The 18531-nt window shown below is 47.3% G+C and overlaps 1 protein-coding gene across 4 annotated transcripts in view; it reads right to left on the reverse strand.

Moving 5' to 3' along the window:
• NR5A2 (nuclear receptor subfamily 5 group A member 2) overlaps positions 1–10673 on the reverse strand; it is a 91330-nt gene extending 80657 nt beyond the window's left edge. Inside the window, exons 1-2 of one of the 4 annotated variants that reach the window (XM_050307104.1) lie at positions 10380–10672; positions 49–186 (exon numbers count right to left, since the gene is read on the reverse strand). In XM_050307104.1, coding sequence (XP_050163061.1) covers positions 49–186; positions 10380–10443 — 202 coding nt within the window. In that variant the 5' untranslated portion in view covers positions 10444–10672. Of the gene's footprint in view, positions 1–48; positions 509–802; positions 932–10379 lie in introns of those variants that run through there. The other 3 variants (XM_050307105.1, XM_050307106.1, XM_050307107.1) reach the window with 3 other exon arrangements.
• Between the last annotated feature and the right edge of the window lie 7858 nt (positions 10674–18531).

Consider the following 18531-nt stretch of genomic DNA (forward strand, 5'->3'; position numbering starts at 1 on the left):
AAACCCGAGCGAGCGCGGAGGGGGAGCGCCATGCCTCTCCCCCCTTACCTTGCATGTTTTCCGGCATCTGCCCCTGTTCCCCATTCGACCGGGCGAGTCCCAGGGCCTCCGTTTCCACTTTGGGCAGCATGACAAGGCGGCTGCGGGCCGGTCTGGGAGCTCCGTGTCCGTCCGCGACAACAGCACCTGGACACGGCAGCACAGATTTAGCTGGAGCAAAGGGAGCTTGGCGGCCGCTGCCTCTTCCCCCTCTTCCGCCTCTTCCCTCCCTCTGCTCCACGCTAGCCCTTGCCCAGCCGGAGCGGGAGCACCGAGCGGCCCCGGCCTCCGGGAAGCGCCGCCGGGTGCCCGCGGCTAGCGGAGCCACGGAGCGGTAGTCGGGCTGCAGGCGGCGGGGGCGGAGAAGAGAGGAGGAGGAGGAAGACCGGGGTGCCGTGGAGGAAGGAGGAACCCCGGGAGCCGGCAGCAGCTCCGCCCGGGGCTCAGCACGGCGGCAGCCCGGCGCCCCGATCCATGCGGAGCGGCTCAGTGCACAGGAGCGCTCTGCCGCCGCTGGTGCTGCTGGATAGGGTTCCCACCCCCGTCCCCCTCCTCCCTTCCTCCCTCCTCCTCCTCCTCCCCCGCTTCCCCCCGGTACAAGTGCGGAGGTACAGAGTCGGGACCTCCAGCCCCGGGCCCGCGGGGAGGCGCTCCTGGGGGCTGCGGGGCGCGGGGTCTCTGGCGAAGGGGGGCCCCGACACCGCCCTGGCAGCCAATAAGGCAGAGGCGGGATGAGCAACACCCCCCGCGCACACACACGCACCGCACACACACCGGCCCGGCGCAGTCACCCGCCGCTGGTTAAACGGGGCTGCGGCGTGAGGAACTGGGCTGCTGCTGCCCCTCCTCGCCCCAGCGGAGCCCGACGGGCCACCAGCCCTGCCAAGCCGAGCTACACCTACTCTCCCTTCCGCGGCCGTGCCTCCTTGCCGGTGGGCAGCCACACTCAAGCTCCCTTGGGGCCGGGGTGGGCAATGCTCCCGCCTGGTCAGCGGCGGCTGCGGACACCCTGGCCCTCGCCTTCCCTTGGGGCGGGCGGGGATACACAGCAGAAACTCCAGCCCTTGCGGCCACGTTGCCGCCGGCGCAGCCCTAGGGTTTGACACAAGCGGGCGGGAGCCGCGTTGGAGCTCGCTGTACCTATTTAGGCTTTTTAGGTCTCCCTCCCCTAAGCTTCTTGCGAAATCTGTCGGTGCCGGTAGCATCGTTTGCACAAAAGCCAGTGCCCTGGCAGAGCCGTCGCTCCGTTCCCCAGCTCACAGTGCAGCAAGTGGCACTGTTTGCCAAGTTGTCCCAAAGAACTCGTTTCTCGCACGCAGCGGTGAGAGCCGGGCGGCCCCGCGGCGCGGCGTGGTGGGAGAGCCCGGGGGGCGACGGGGTGCCGATCGCCCGGCGAGTCGAGCCGGGACTCTGCCCGCCCCCGTTGCCCTTCCCGCCCCTCCTTCACCGGGAGGGTCCTCCAGGAGGCTCCGCGCAGTTCCCACTGCGGCGCATGGGTTTGGTGGTGTGGGATGAGCGATATTTGCGCCTTGGTAAGCATCCGAGCTTTCCATCCGAGAGCTCGGCTGCCCGTACTCCTCTGACACTTTAATCTCCGTTGTGTATATTAAGAGCTGAAAATATTTGGCGGTGAAAATTGTTTCCGATGGGAAGTGGGGCGCGGAACTGTCTCCAGCGCAGAGTATGGCATTTCCCATCGACTGGGAGAGAGACTGTTAAAACTGGTCGTTGTTGTAACTTATTAGATAGTGGTGGTGATCGCAGGGTGAACCCGCAGTGGGACAACTGCACCACATGCAGAGAGTGGACTCGGCTGTGCTCTTAACTTTTTGCATCCAGTAGCTGGGAGACCCTTGTTAATTCAGCGCAGATCCCGAGCCAACCCAACACCAGCAACAGCGGAGTACAGCCCAGCGCGCAGAGGGGTTCGGACCTCTCGGACTCCTTCCATTCTCACCTTTCCCATTCCCCCTTGGGCGGAACTGCGAGCGGCTGAACTATATCAACACCTTATACCTCAAGTTATAATTTCACGGTTTAACAGGTCGTCTGCGAATAAGTTTTAGGACAGTAGTATGGCGAGCTGCGGGAGCGAACAGCTCGATGACTAGGACGGGGTGGCTGAAAACCATCTCGAGGGAATGCCCGCGTTTCTAGTCAGAAGTAACTCGGGCTGAGACTCTGTTTCAGCCTCCAGATACATTAGTTGCAAACAACCCTGTCTCGCAGGCGTCGCCGTGTAGCATCGCCCAGCGCTGAGCCCGGGCGGCTCAACATTGACGGCATCCAGAGCGGCGCCGCTCGGGCACCCGCCCCGGGGGCTGCGGGTCGGGGGTCTCGGCGGCGCGGCGGGGCCGCGGCCCTCCGGCCTTCCGAGCCTGCAGCCGGGCCGCCTGGGCCCGACGGGCGGCCGGAGCGCTCCGGGGCCGGCTCGCAGAGGAGCGACGGCTCCTCGCAGCCCTTCCCCGCAGGAAAAGTGTTGTCAGAGCACAGCTCCGGATGCATTTACAGCAGACCGCCAGGACACCCCCGGACCTGGGTCCTGCAGCCCACTGGGCTCCACTGGGGAAGCCAGTCCCCTCCCTCCCGCTCCCTGCCGGGTGGGTCACGCCGCTTGGCGACACCCCGACGGAGCTCTCCGTGATGCCACTCTCGTTACCGCTGCTCCGGGGAAGGCATCCCCGTTTCGGGGGAAAAGCCGGCGAAGGAAACCCCGCGTCTGAACAGGGCAGGCGAAACCAGCCCGAGCGCAGCCGGGGCCAGGCGGGCTGCGGCCCCCGCGGGCAGCGCGGCCAAGTGCCTCCGCCAGCGGGTGGCCCGGGCCGGGTTGGCTTTCCCTGGACAACACTCTCCCGAGGATATGGCCCTAGCACTTGTACCCGGGTTTTTCGCTCCTACTCGTGGGCTTAATGTCATTCCGCCAGGGAAAGGTTTGGAGAGATTTCAAACTGTGCATCGCAAAGTCACTCTGCGAGCTGTCGCTATGGATGAAAATACTCTGGAGTGGTTATTACACATCCACATTTCTCCGAAGTAACAGTTTAGGGCAGTACATATTAAAAATGATACCTGGTCCCTTGTGGCTACATTTAATTTAACATGGAGTTCTAGCTCTCACGATTGCCTTGAGCAACCTTAATTACCCTTTCTTCTAATATCGTCTCCATTCCTTACTAAGTTCTCCAAACTTTTTTTTTTTAATGCGATTTCTCTCCTGAGTTTGCCTGCCTTGTTCTGACTTTGCCTGAAGGTCTTGATTGACGCGTGTAATTATAATTATAAAAGATGATGGCTCGGGGAGCCTCCAGCAGCCTTGATTAGTACAAGGAGCAAGACCTGGAATATTTTATACTTCCCCATCTAAATGTATGTGCATTTACATTAAAAAAACCCCACTGTCTAATTTTAAATAATCTGAAGCTTCTTCCACCTCGCTGTTTTCAAGGCAGAGGGTTCTGTGTGATGATACTTCTAGGCAAGCTCCGATTTCTTACAGCTTCCAAGAGTCCACAGAACCTGAGCAAATTTCAAAGTCTTTTTCCCTAAACAGAGACGTTTCCGACTTGGAAGGTCTGCTTGATGAGACACAAACAGCATGCTCCCTTCGAGCTTTCTGTCGGGAAGTGTCCCGGAGAAGGTTTGATTTATCTTCTTAGCAAACTAGCGAAAGTGAACGTTTGAGGGTGGGGGTGGTAGATGTTCAAGAGAAACTTCGCAGAAGCAAATGAAACAAATAAACAAACTTCTTCTGGAAAGTCTAAATCCGATCAAAAAGACTTAAATGGAAGTATTAAAGGGGAGAAACCCGCATCATGTCCCCCTTTCTCTCCCGCTGAATATTCCCGTTTGCCTGCCAGCTCAGAGCTACTGTGAGCTATCCTTCAGTGAAAGCTGTGACTTCAGCCAGGCTCGGGGAGGGAGTCAGCGCCACGCAGCCTGTTCCCGGAGCAGCCACAGAGCCTCGGGCACAAGCTGGCACGGCCACGGGCACGCAGCGGTGCGGCCGCGGCACAGACGGGCGCGGCCCAGGGAAGTGCCCCGGAGGAGGCAGCGTGCGGCAGACACGGGATCCCTCTGCAGCCGGCAAAGTTCATAACGCCAGTTTGCTGCTCCACCTCACACACCTCTCACGCCCAGCGTTACGAGACTGTTTACATCATGAAAAGCGTTTTCAGTACAGGTTCTGCTTTATTCTTTCTCTTCTCTTCTCTTCTCTTCTCTTCTCTTCTCTTCTCTTCTCTTCTCTTCTCTTCTCTTCTCTTCTCTTCTCTTCTCTTCTCTTCTCTTCTCTTCTCTTCTCTTCTCTTCTCTTCTCTTCTCTTCTCTTCTCTTCTCTTCTCTTCTCTTCTCTTCTTTTTCTCTTCTCTTCTCCTCCCTTCTCCTCTTCCTCTCCTCTTCCTCCCCTTCCTCTCCTCTTCCTCCCCTCTTCCTCTCCTCTTCCTCTTCCCCTTCCCCTTTCTCTCCTCGTCCCTTTTCTCCCTTTCATCTCATGACTTTCCCCCTTCCGCTCCTTGTCACAATCAGATCCCCCCTAGAGTGCGAAGGGGAGAGTACCTCGAAACTGATTTCCTCTCATCATTTTGCTGAGGCAATACTTCATTGAATTCCTAGGGATTCATTGAATGGGGGTTGCTAGTGCCTCCAACTCAGCCTTTTGAAAACAAACTGTCCTGTCTAGAGAACTGAAAAAAACCAAACCCAATAAAGAAAAAACCAAAAAACCTGAACAAAAATCCCCAACCAACAAAACCAGTCCACCTCAAACACAAAAATAAACTTTCCTCGCCTATTTTTCTCTTTTTGATCCACTGTCAGCGAAACAAGAGTGAGTGCTTCAAGCTGAAATACTTTTTTAGTAAAACGCACGCCACAGAGGATCATTTCCAAAGCCTGTTGCCTTTTTTTTCTGCAGCTAATCATTCACTGTTGCCTTACGGAGATGTCGTTCCTCTCTGGTCCGACATAAAGAGTCATTTCCAAACAGTCAATTATTGACCGAGAAGCTATTTTTCAAGCCCGGCCAAGCTCGTGCTGCCCGCCGGAATGCGCTGCTGCCTGATGAACACCTGGCAGCAGCGTGATGACACTGGACTCGGGAGTGAGGAGCGAGCAGGGCCAAGTGGGTGGTAAAGCATCACTGCGATTGCCTTTCTTTTATTGCTAAGTGAGTCATCAGTGAGGTGTCGTAACACTTCATCGCGTCCCGCCGCCGTCTGCTCCGTCCCGCCGGCTCGGGCCCTCCGTGTCCCCGCCGCGTCCCCACCGCGTCCCCGCCGGGCGCGCTCGTCCCACGGGAGGGGGACGTGCCCGAGGGTGGCACGAGTGGGCAGGGACGGCCGGGCACTGCCTGCTGCGAGGCGGCTTCCCCAGCGGAGATCCTGCCGATCTAACTGGAGGGCGTGGAAGGGCTAAGGCATCCCCGTGCGCCCTTGGGGAGGCGGTGAGCCGTGCCCAGAGCCGGCGGGAGGGCTTCCCTGCATCGATCCCATCAGCAGCGAACTGCGGTCTGTTCCGCGCCACATTTAAACATCCACTTTTGCAATCAGGAATTCTGCTAGAATTTTTTTTTCCCCCTGCCATAAATTACATGAGTTCTGTGGGGGAAACGCCTTCTAGTTCCTCATTGCCCGGACCTGTTGCCACTAACGGCGCGACGGGGAAACGCGCTCGCCCTGATCGCTCCTGTCTGCTGCGGGGCTGGCGGCTTCCCCCTAACCGGAGGCGAGGAGGTGAATCCATCAGCAAGGGCCCCTCTCCCAGAAGCGGAGCCGCTGCCCGGCGCGGTGCCCCGCGGTGCTGCCGGCGGGGGCCCCGGACCATCCCGACGCTCCCCTCCACCGCCGCCATCCCCCTGCCCCTTCCCAGCATTGATAATTACTTTTCTGACGAGGCTCTTTTGTTCCCGCCCGTGCTGCCCCTTTGGAGCCGAGTGTGGAACCTCTAGTTAAAAAACTAGAGCTTGGTCTGGAAATAGAACTCCAAATATATTTGTATATACAGCAAGGCTCCTGTCAGGGCTGAGTGCCCGTCTCTGTATCATAAGAGATAATTGATTTCTATCCTGCACAGACAGGCTTAAAAATGAAATTTCTTTTGCTGAGGCAACTGACCTTGATCTGCTGGTGGAAAAAAAAAGATGTTTTAGGTATGCTTCTTTCCTCCATCTCTCTCCGCCCCATGTTTCAAAGCTTGGAAAACTTCATTTAAAAACAATTTAATAGCTGATCTTTATAATGAAAAAAGTTTGAGCTCATATATATCTATACATCTTTACACATAAGTGTAAAATCATAAAACAAACCACGAGAAGATAAACCAGACATCGTTTGCACTGAGGAATCTTGATAAGGATTTTGTACATATGCATGTTTGTTCATTGTACATAAGAATGTATTAATATATATTATTATATATAAGGTTGTATATCTAAGTAATATATATAATGTACTCCTGTAATATGTGAGTAAACTCTAGAAGTTGATAATAACTGGCATGAGAAGTTTTAAAGGGTTTCCCTACAATACAGCCCAACACGACTCCTGCTGCAGACAATTCTTCCCTTTCACTCTATATAAGATGTTTGAGAGCTGTCCTTTAAATTATCCCCATGGGCAAGTGGCTGGAGGCATTTTGTCATTATTGGAGGTTTCCCTCTGGAGACTACGAGCATAAACACTGCTACTTTGCCTCAGATGTAAATGTAAGTACTGTCCCTTTTGTAGAGAGCTCATTTGCAGTCTAACCACAGGAAAGTGGAAAGAAAATTCATAAAAGTAAAGAATAATAGCAAAAGTTCACTGGTATAAAACAAACAAACAAACAAACAAAAAAACAACCTACAGCATATCTTTCAGTCCTCATACAGCCCAAACTGTTCACTTCTGTGGAAGCTTTGCCAGCATAAATACTGGCCAAAATCCTAATCCAGACTTTTAAAGACAGTATTTGGTGTCTTTAATGATATGAAAATACTGCTGCTGCTGCTGCTACTACTACTACTACTACTAAATATAAAAACAAGTTTGCCAAACTCAGGAGTCCTAATTATAATACTGTTAACTGCCTGAGGACATACATTAAAATTAAGATGGCAGTAAGTATTCTACAAGCTGAAAATTTTCACAGCTGGAAACCACAAGTAGATTATTTTTCTTCTTATACAACCATTTTTTTTCTAGTTAATTAAGCAGTTATTTCTGTTAAATAATCATAGCTAATGCTTATAAAGTTTGCATAGTGTCCCTGATGACACTAAGACAAGAGGCTAATTAGAGGAAAAATAAAACTAGTCAAGTATCTTTGTATTGCCTCAGAATCTGGTAGTAGAAAAAAAAATCATGGCACTTCCATAAAAATGTTTACAAGTCCACATGGTGTGCATGATCTGGAAGATAGGATGTACTATTAAGATTTTGTGAATTCTAGCTGCCTGTTTGACCATATGACTGTAAACCTAAAAGCAGGTGTCAACAACTGGTGGTGCCCACTCACACTCCAGCTCCAGGCTGGTTCTGTTTGCTCTCCAGGGGAGAGATCCACTACTGTTTCTATCAACGGAGTTTGATTTGCATTCATGGGAGCGGGGTGATGCCCTCCTTGCTGGGAAGAAGCTAAGTCACTCTTGCTGTGACATGTCACTGGTTTATAACAAAAACTAACTTATCCCAAGATGGGTGAATGCATTGAGTGCATTCTGCAAAGCAGATGCTCCCTGACAACTCAATCTCTGTGGTGAGAAGCAGCAAGTGTCCCTGGCTGGAGGGGCTGGTGGGGTGAGGGCTGCAGAGGCTGTGTCAGTCCTCACAAGCCCACCCGCTCTGCCTTGGTTAGAAGGGAAAAAGTGAGGGAGATGCTGGGAGGGACTGGACAAAAGTGAAAGGCCAGGGACAGGATTTACTCTTAAGAGCACTTGACCCTGCTGCTGATTGTACTTAAACTCTGGGAGGACAGCTCTTTCTCCTAAAGAACTACTCTCCAGTGCAAATAAGAACAGAATCCAGCTCCTTCCCATTTGGTTCCCCCACCTCCAAGCAGAGGCCTGCAGGGTGGTGCTGGTTACATTTAACCCTTGCAGGTACACGGTGAGCAGTTTGGAAGGCTGACTTAGATGCACTTTTCAGGGATGCCACCACAGGCTCTGTCTGAGCAGTGCCATGCAAGGGCAGAATCCTCCCCTTGACTCAGAGCACACAGGACTCTGGAGAGTTTCAGAAGATTTAGAACTGCTTTTTCTGGGCCATGCTTTGTGAATCTGTCCTGGTGTATTTGTGACACAGCTCACATATAAGTGCATACTGGGGGTGTGGTGACAAGAGTCTCTGCTACTCCACCGATCTGTTTCTCATATCAACATGATTTAGGGAACCCAGACCTGCCAGTCTTTTGGAAATCATGAAAATGACAGTTTGTTGGTCCAAATATCACAGATAAGTGTCTTATTTTCCCTTCTCCTTGGGTTGTGTTCTTTCAGCCTTATCTCAGTGACCACTCTTTGGTTACATGAGTTGTCTAATTATTTTACTATCCCATACTGAAGGTTGAGGAGGGGGAACCAGAAGGTCCCTCCCTGACAGCGAGAAAGAGCAACAGTTAGAGCAAGGCCCAGGAAAGCAAGGGCGGGCAGGGAAGCTGGGCTTGCCACCTTTTCCATGTGTTTCTGGAGGCAGAGCTGTGCAGAGGAGCACCCCACACCTATAGAGAAGCACCAGAGGGGCTTTGGCTTTGAATTCCTGGCTTTGCTGTGATCATCCCTCCTGGCCCAGGTATGATCTGACATGTCACAGTCATGTCCAATAGCCAAGGAGTGTCCTGTTCCCTCTGTTTGCTGTAGATAGGATACCCTGACAATAATGCCAGAGGGCCAGAGAGACCACAAGACTCCCTCTGAAGACAGGCACCAGGAACACATCCCAGAATGGGGCTGCCACCGGGCACAGCTGTCCAGGAAGCAGGTAGTCATGAGCCTGGTGGTGTGATCCATGGGGCATTAGTTCTCTGGTCATACATTTGCAGCCCAGTAAATCTTGCTACAGTGTTGGGCACAGTTCTTGTGCAGGAGGTTTAGAGCAGTTGAAGAAGGTGCCCTGGGGGTCAGCTGCCTGCAACACAGCTGGGTCCAAGGTGAGGTGGGAGCCCTTTCCAGGGAGAAGAAGCAGCTCCACCCAGAAGATAAAGATCAGCTATGTTTGAGGCTGTTTCCTGCAGCTGTTGCTGCACTCTCCTTCCCCACAGTCCCTAAGCCTCCCTTGATGGCAAGGTGCCCATATCACACCCAGCATCAGGGCGAGCTCCTTGCCTGCCATGTGATGACGAACTCTGGGGCAAGAGGAGGAGAGCGTGCCCTGGTTTTGCATGAGGGCCAAAGATCCCTTCTTTCATCCTTGCCAGGAACTGCTGTGCTGAGGCACAACCTTGCAGAACCCTGGGCTGTGGGACCTGCAGCGCTGCTGGGCTGGCTGGCCAAGCGCCTTCTGCTCCGTGAAGGAGAGTTTCCCTTGGTAAGCCTTCTCCAGCCCTGCCTGGCCCCAGTCCTGACCTGGGCACAGGCTGATGGGGCAGGGGATGCTCTTGCCCTGTCAAAGGGAAGACTCCTCACTCCATGTGTGTGTTGAGAGCCAGAATGGCCTGAGATGGGGAATGTGAAGAGAAGGTAAGGGAGCTGCTGGGCAGATGCACAAGGCTGGGGCTCGGGCACATCCCCCATAGCCTGGGACAGCCCAGGGCAGCTGGCCTGTGCAATGCCCCTTGTGCCTGCAAGCCAGAGAAACCCATACCTGATGGCTTCCTGAAGGGGAGTGTGGGTGCTGTTTCCATATGCTACTGAAAGTATTCACTTCTTTGCTGCTCTGAAGTCTTAACTGAATTTTATTATCCAGCCCACCCCCACTGAGTCATGATATATCTTCATTTTTAGCTATAAAAAAGAATCTGCATTTGACAGAAACTACAGTACTACAGAAAAGACACAAAAACATTCCTGAGGTTTTCTTCAACAAGAATAATCAGGCCAGAAGCATTTTAAATCTAATTTATGCAAATGTTTATACATGCACACACATAATTTCACAGTTATTATCAATGGTAATAGATAAAGATACTGGTAATTATCCGATTACATATTTGATAATGGCACTGTCTCTAGTGAAAATTGTTATTCAATGAATCATCATCTGTCTTCTTACATTTTTACACTGAATCGTAAAAATTCTATCTTGCATAAATACATGTGCAAATTAACCAGTTTTGGCTTGACCAATTGTAGTGATTTTTCCAGTTTGGACAGCCCCAAATCTAACATATTTATGCAGAGTCTTCAAAACAGTTGGAAAACTGTTACTTACCAACTGATGTAAGTCCATGCTTTATAGATTCCTGTATGATGGCTGTGTGGGAACCAGAAGACATTATTAGGTGTAAATATACCGTACCCTTGGGTACAAGGTGTACAGCATTGAGTGCAGAAGAGGTGCAGCCTGTAAACTTTTCTGGCCTTGAGACCCAGGCTATAATAGCCTTCAGTGAAAGTCGGCGTGATGAACAACAACAAAAAAAATTATCCAAGAATTCAGAAAGTAACAAGCATGTCTTTGAGTGGACTCTGTACTTTTTCCAGCATTAGTGACCTGCTGTAAACCATGTATCCCATTTCATGATAGTCTCTAATCAGAAGAATTGGAACTTGTGATAGGTTTGGCATCATCACGTGATTTTGTACAGCTTGATAAGAGACCCTGTTATAAAGTGACAGCAAAAGAGATAAGAACTGTTGGCAGATAATGGCAGAGAAATGATTAACCTAGAGTGGAGAGGTGCTATGAAGCCCAGAGAGTGGAAGGTTGTAAAGTTGTGGGGTCATAAGATCATACTGAGTGGATGAAAAGCCATACCAACACAAGTGTAATGACTATAAACTCAGACTTGTGACCTGTCTTCTTGATGTCATCACCTCTTTGCACAGTGGACAGCAAGCATGGTTGTTTTGGCTTCTGTAAACATTCTTTGGATGGCAAAACAATCAAGCATTAATTCCTTAAGGGAGGCTTCTGAATGCTCTGGGGATTCTACGCTCTGACTAACAGCACTAGCAAATCTCTGCTAATGGTTTGTCAGACAAAACCATTTTATTGCCCCAGTCCTCAGGCTGGAGTCTAGCTCCAGGTTGTAGCCATTTAGTTAAAAGCATACACTGCTTTCTCACTAAAGAGCCTTCCAGCGTGGTTAAACATTGATATCCCGGGATTATGATACGTGGACAGTATTGCGCTCACCCCTAGGGCTGGGAGGTTCAACACCTACTCACAGCATGTCAAATGGCTGTCAAGTGTTTTGATTTAAATAATTTTTACAAAGGTGTGCAGCTGTGCAGATAACTGGGTGATCTTTCGGCTCAGCTGTGAGTGGATCATGTTCTGCTTTCACCCCCAGCAGAGGAAAGGCAGGGACACGCCGGCTCCCGGGGTGACGCTGTGCTACATTCACAGCAGCCTGAGTGCACTGCAGTGCCACCGACAGCCTTTGCAGCTCTATAGATTATATATAGCCCAATAGATTAAGTCTGCATACACTTTGTGAGATCAGACTCAAGCCTGAATAATCAGATGGTATTTGATATTTCAAGTCTCTTGAAAAATAGAGTGAAGCTATTCCACTGTGGGCTAGATCTGAAGCCTCTTGAAGTCAGTGGGAGTTTTTTTCTCTTTAAATTTGCAGAGGGCTGTAAAGCAGCACATGCTTTTTTATATGCTTTGTCGTGATGGTTAGACTTTGGTGATACAGTGGCAGACAGGTTAGTTCATGCTCAAACTGAACTGCTTTTATCAGCTAGGATGAGAGCTTCTGAGCTGGTCTGAAAATGGGGTTGATGTGGCAAACCATGCAGTGATTGGGCCTTACAGCCAGGAAGCCTGAATTATCACTTGTTCTGTGCAGTACTGCCCTCCTCTAGAGCCCCTGGTAGTAAGGACGATAGGTTGTAGAGGAAGGCCTGATTTTCCAAATTCTTATCTTCATATTTATTACAGGAAAACACTAATTTACAAATCTGGTTAAAAAGGTACTATGACTGGTTTTTTCAGGGTCACTGATATTTTTTATCTGTTTAGACTGAGTGAAATCTGGAAGCCAGCTTTTACAACAGGTTTCATACAAACCTAAATAATTGGACTCAGTGTCTATTTTAAGTCATTTGGTCACTAAATAGATTTTCTATACTATTCATAAAAAATGAAGAGAAACATTTATTCCATCAGAAAAGGTATGTCTTTGGGGACTGGGGATAACAAAAATGAGAAATGCTGCAAATGATACTGTGGTTAGAAACTTTGCACTGTGTCATCAGAGACATTGCTGGAGCACTGTTGGCCCATCTTCAAGAGTCTCTATAAAGGAATCTGCCTGTATGTGGGGGGAGAGAGATATTAAATCATAGGAAATATAAAGAAACTTCATGCCTTTGGCTTCTAACACTGTAATTCCTTTCCTTTTTTTTCATCAGTATCAAATGTCAGGGTCACTGAAAAATGTTCTATTTTTCCCTTTCTGATACTTTGTCTCCACGTATAGAGGAATGTATGCCAGGTGCATAGCCAGACAGGCTTTCTTTGCCTTTCTTTATACCTAGTCCAGTAGGGGAAAAGAAACTCATAGGGAAACCCTAGGAAAACCTATATCAGCTTATGATCCAGCAGCTTGATGTATTTAGCAGTGATACATCTGGACCCCAACTGAAACAAATACACAAGGGAATGAGGCGTAATGAGGCGTCCGAGTTGTGCCACTGAAGAGAAGCATCTGAGTTTATGGCTGGATGCTTTGCTTGAGCAGGAATTTTGAACTGCAGCTTTTCATGTGTAAGTCCCTGGTAAGGCAGCCACTGACCTTACTCAGAACAGCTTTTCCTAACTGTGGTTGAAGCGTTACAGACTCATCTGGTATCTCTGTGGTTTTTTGGTGCTCCTCCACCCCTGCCTTTACCCCCTGCCCCCCCCTCAGTTTCCCCTGTTTTCATCCTGGATAGGCGAGACAAGGCTTTTGAAAGGTAATTTTGTTATTTCCAACATGCTTTTCTCTCTCAGGTCTTTCAGGAAGATAATTAATTGATAAACCTTTAGTGTCTTTTTTTGTTTAGCCAGTTCTTGTATGATGAAATTGTCCCTTGTTTGTCCCTTGAACAAATGTCCCTCAAAGAAATTGCACCTGATTTCAAAAGCTTGGCAACAATCCCTCCCTTGACTCTTGCACATCAAATTATTTTGCAACCGTTTACCACAATAATGGAGTTAGAAGGAGTTTCTTCTCCCATGGGCATTTCCACAAGTGCCATTTCATTTGGGCATGTAAGGATATTAAGAAACAAGCTCTGAAAATGGACTGATTAATAGTGAACTTTTCAAAGAATTTTAATCCCTGACTTGTATATCTCGGTGTAAATTTAGTGACGTCAGTCACAGTTTTGTAATTGTCCTGTGATTTTTTGGATATCTGTATTTAGCCTGTTCCTTGCCATCTTTCTATGCCATCTCAGGGTATTGTCATTTTCATTATCTGCAGACCTCAGAAAAGGTACGTCTTCAGCACAGCATGTATCAAATGAGGGGCGTGATCCTCGTTCTCTGAAAGTTCAGGCCAAACGTGGCATTGATCCTGGCATGGTTCCTCCCAGGCATGAGCTGTCTGCTCCTGAGAGCAGTCCAGTTGGTTTCAGCTGGAGGTTTGCTTAGGTGGAAAGAGGTTTGCAAACTCCATTCTTTGATCTAGAAATAACTCTTTAAAAACTTTTCTCCATTTAAAGTCGCTCCAGTATTCCTCCTGATCTATCACAGACATTTAAAATTCTTTTGGATGCTTCAGTGTATTTTCTCCACCTTCATGAATTTTATATTATTTCACGTGTGCAAAACCAAGGCATTAAAATACAGTTTTATGTCTTTCCCCCAGTAGTTCTGTAAAGGAAATTAGGAGAATCTGATCTCTCTGGTGATCTTTACCTTTTGGGTTGTTTTCAGTGAAGTAATTATTACAGTACTGAGACTGAAGGTCTCATTTATTAAGTGATTTCCTTCAGTTGATTCTCAATTCCTGTTTGGTCTTTTGGTATGACTTCCCCATTAAATGTCTTGTTGGTTTTGTTTTCTTACTTGTATATATTTTACAAATTATATTTATCACCTCAGTAGAATGCAATGGCATTAAAATACATTTCAGCACATGCTACTCCTTTACTTGGGATTTTCAGCATATTGAAATGGAAGTCTGGTGAGCAGAGGCATGGTACCTTCTTCCTGGGTGTCAAAATATGAACTGTTTTACTTGATTACATTAATCAGGATATATTGGTCTCTCATGTTTCTGTTCTCTGTTTGGATTAATACAATTTAATATAAATCATATTTGGAGATGACTAATGAATTGTAGGAATTACAAAGTTGCTTCCTATGACTTTTCCTTAATAATGACTTACAAAAATTATTTCAGTGAATATTTCTCTTCATAAATTAATGTCTAGGTGAGGAGGTAAATGCAGATATTTGTAAGCACTTTTTAAGTGATTTAGTCATTTTTAAATGAGCAGTCAAGTAACCTCCAGGACTACTTAGAAAGAAAACTCAATCCTGTGCAGATGGGAACATACAGTTGTGGATCACAAAAGTCCTCTCTTAGCCTTAACTGAAGGAACAGCATAAGCTTTAGTGGGACCCAGATTTAGTGCTAGCACTCTGCACTGAAGAAATAGAACTTTCATGGGGTGAGGAGAGCTATCTAGCAAAGTTTTATCTGCCTGTCTGTCTACTAGGTAAGTAGCTTCAATTTTAATTTCTTGAACACCTCCTTTTCGTCACTAATCTACCTTATTGGCATACAAAGAGAAATGTTATTAAATAGTTATGGACCTTTCCAAAGCTTATCTAGGAGATATTTACTAGAAATAGGAGCAGAGTGTTTGACTTTGTGAGAAAAGAACAGATTTCTGTGAAACAGGCAGAGGGAAATTAATTCCTCGTATGTACCAGTAACAGGTGTTGTGAACCCATCCATCATCTCACATAGCACTCAGGAGCATACAACAGTTTCTTCATAGAACAAGATTAATAAAACATCAGGAATTTATTACTTGGTAAGGAGGAGAGGAGAAAGAGGTGAGAAGGAGCCTTAAAGCGGATCTTAAGTGGAACTTAAACCCTTCTGAACTTGGTATCTAGATTATCTGTTCTTTTTCTAAGATCCGTACATATGTGCAGGGATGACTGTTCCCATTCCCATCCTCCCAACCCAAAAACCTCCCAAAACCTTAGCTTGAGGCAGGATGGAAATACTGAGTCAAGAACTTCTATTCTGAAAGACCCTGGTGAGTTCTGATGAGTTTCTGATTAATTTCTACTCCTGAAGGAAGTTGCCTGTGTGCTATGCCACACATGGACTGGCTTTGCTTGAGACCACGGAGCAAATGCAAGCTGAATGCTACAGGAAGGTGAAAGACTGGCAAAAGAAAGCAGTTTTCAGAGTGGCATTTCATGTCTAAGCAGAGGGGGTCTCCTTACTGAAACTCATTTATTGAACCAGGAATAGGAGGATGTCTGGAGGCTGCTGAGCTGCAGAGCTGTATGTAACACACGCTTGATGGGCCACATTCCAGCTGGAGGGAGGAGAAATCAAGGCTTAGTGATCAAGTGGTAGGTCAGATCTGGTGCAAAGGAGCGCTCCCACTTCTTTCTATCTTCCCAGTCAGCAAGTGCAGAATTTGTTCCAAATTCCAAGCTGACTTTTGGGAAGGACACTGACAGGAGACAAAAGTGGGGTAAAGGCCATTCAGAAATAAAGATTTCAGATCATTTTATTAATAACTGTGAGAAATGTAGCACCTGGCAGGTGAGATAAGTGGATTTTCCTAAGCTCTGTTAGAGGCAGGTAAATATTGTTCTGGTTTATGGCACTAATAATTAAACAGAACACTAGTCTTTCTCTTGGCAATTTAAAATTTAAGGTGGTTGGTTTCTGGAGGCATATGCCAAAATCCGAACAACAAAAACTACTGTACCTATAAGCTACATAATAAAAGCCTGTATATATTTTTTCCAATGGATATATTTCCAAGGTATATATCACTGAAGAAACACAGTTTTTTCATTGTCTTCCAAGTTATCTAGGCATCAGTCTTGTTAAATATTGCAGGTCTTAAAAACCAGACCAAGTAGACTAAACATCTGAGAAATATTTAATTCCTTCAAGAACATGGTCTCCCTAATGCAGTTATATGAATAATAGATTAGTATAACATTAATTAATATTTTTATATCCTTTTATACAATGTGCCACAGTTTGTTAGAGGGTGTACTTATTTCATGTGGTTAGATCGCTGTAAAAAATATGCAGATGACCCTGGAATTCCCTGTATTTCTGGGGAAAGCAGTAGCACCTGGGACTTCTGAGGAGTCCTGACTTTCAGGGACCAGCTGTAAATTAGACTGTTAATGCACTTGCAGTGGCATGCAAATCTTTAGTGCCTGTTCAGACATTCTGTTTGTATAGTGCCTAGACCAAGTTCTTTGTCTCAGACTAGGGCTTCTGGGTACTTCTACCACACCAAGAAATATGAACAGATGTTCAGGTGCCCTTATTATCTGTAAACGCACATTATCCTCATCCTAAAATTGTTGCTCTGCCTTTCCTCTGGTCACCACTGCCTACCCTTCCTAGACTGCAATGCTTTTCAGCAATCCAGACACAGAGTGTACAGTTAAGATGGACCTGATTATGACCTCTGGAAAATGCTGTGTTACAAAGACATCTATACACATTTAGAGGTCTTTAATAAATCAATAGTAGGATGATACAAAAGAGAAGCCTTGTCAGGGCCCCAGGTCACTGACAGGCCTTGATGGCCCTAAGCAGTTTCACCTGGACCCCACCCACGTGCTCCACTGGGCCATGTGCTCATTTAAGCCGCAGCTGGTAACAGACCCCTTCTTTGGGCTGTGCTGGATGGGAACCCATTCTCAAATTACTCTTTGGATTTTCTGGCTTGACTTCAGACCTTGGCAGATTTTACAGCTTTCACTCAATGACCACTGGCGTGTTGGTAGGAGTGGGCGATACTTTGCTTGGCTGGCTCCTCTGCTCCAGGGCTGTGCTCCTCTGGTGAGTCCCCTACCCAGTCTATGTTTGTGCTCCCTTAGCTCCCAGTTTGCCTCCTTGGGTGCAACTGGCCCTTGCAGCTTTTGTAGGTGTTTTTCTCATTTCTTCATGTGAACTGGCAATAATTACTTCTGTAAAGATGCCCAGGGACTTGAATGTGCTTTTCAGTTAGAATGTGGAGGTTTTTCAGAGAGCATTCTGATTGTGTTAGGGTTCTTCTTTTTTTTTTTTTTTTTCTCTTTAATAAGAGGGGGAAGGATTTTGCTCCTATAGTTCCCAATGACGGCTGGTTAAGAAGACCATGCTCCTTCTCTTTGCTCATGCCTGGACAGGACACTGCTGACCTTCACAAGACCTTGCTTATTAAAAGCTTGCACCAGTTTCCAACCAGGTGGTTGCTGTGTGGATGCACAGCCCTTACGAGTTGCTCACCAGTGTCTCACGAGCTGACAGAGCACTTAATGAAGTGAAAGTCAGGGCCAGCACATGTGTAAAGTGCAGCTCAGGCATGCTTTTGAAAAACAATCCCTGTGCCTTGTTTTACCATTAACTAGCTGCCATGTTTGACGCTGCTGCATCAGTTGATGGGGGGTAATGGCTGAACAATAGCTATTGATTTTTCATTTCATATTAACGGCATGGCAAGTTCTGAATCTGATAGTGAGGGTAGGATGCTGGTGTAGACGTTCCTGTTTGGCTGTGAAAGAAGTCTACTTGCCTATCCCAGGACCTTGCCTGGTGTCTCAAGAAGCTGTATAGAATTCTCTCATGAAAACATCAAAATTTCACAGACTATAAAATATATACATGTTTGTGATGGTTTTCTGTCTTGGAGCAAACATCTGTAAAGCTTGAAATAAATAAATGTTTATCAATTATTTACCCAAAGCACACTGAGAGAAATGGCAAACACTGAATGACAGAAGAGGGATGGAATGGAGTGGAAGTTCTTCCTGACTCAAGATCAGTGTTCAGGCAAATAGAGACACTGACTTCATTTGGTGGAGATTTCAGCCAGCTCTATAGTTTTCTTTATTAAAAGAAATAATGACCTAGAATCCTTTTCGAACTTATCCTGGTCAAAACTGTTTTAGTCGAGTTGCTGTAGTATAAAATATTGAGAAGGGACAAGATCTGAGACTTTATTGTTTTGAAATTTTAGAAGTTTGGAAAATTTTTGTAATTTTGCCACAGACTCTGGGATTTTGGCTGGAAGTCAAATAAATGCTTGTATCGTTTCTACTGTAGTATCAGCAGACTTAAGAAACCAGCAGAATTCAAGTGAAATTGATGTAGTTTACAATGTTTCCACAATATGAATAAAAGCACATGTTGTTACTTCAAGCACAAGCATTTTAATCT

Source organism: Myiozetetes cayanensis, unplaced genomic scaffold, assembly GCF_022539395.1.
Source record: "Myiozetetes cayanensis isolate MyiCay16 unplaced genomic scaffold, myiCay2020 scf12, whole genome shotgun sequence".
Classification (NCBI taxonomy): domain Eukaryota; kingdom Metazoa; phylum Chordata; class Aves; order Passeriformes; family Tyrannidae; genus Myiozetetes; species Myiozetetes cayanensis.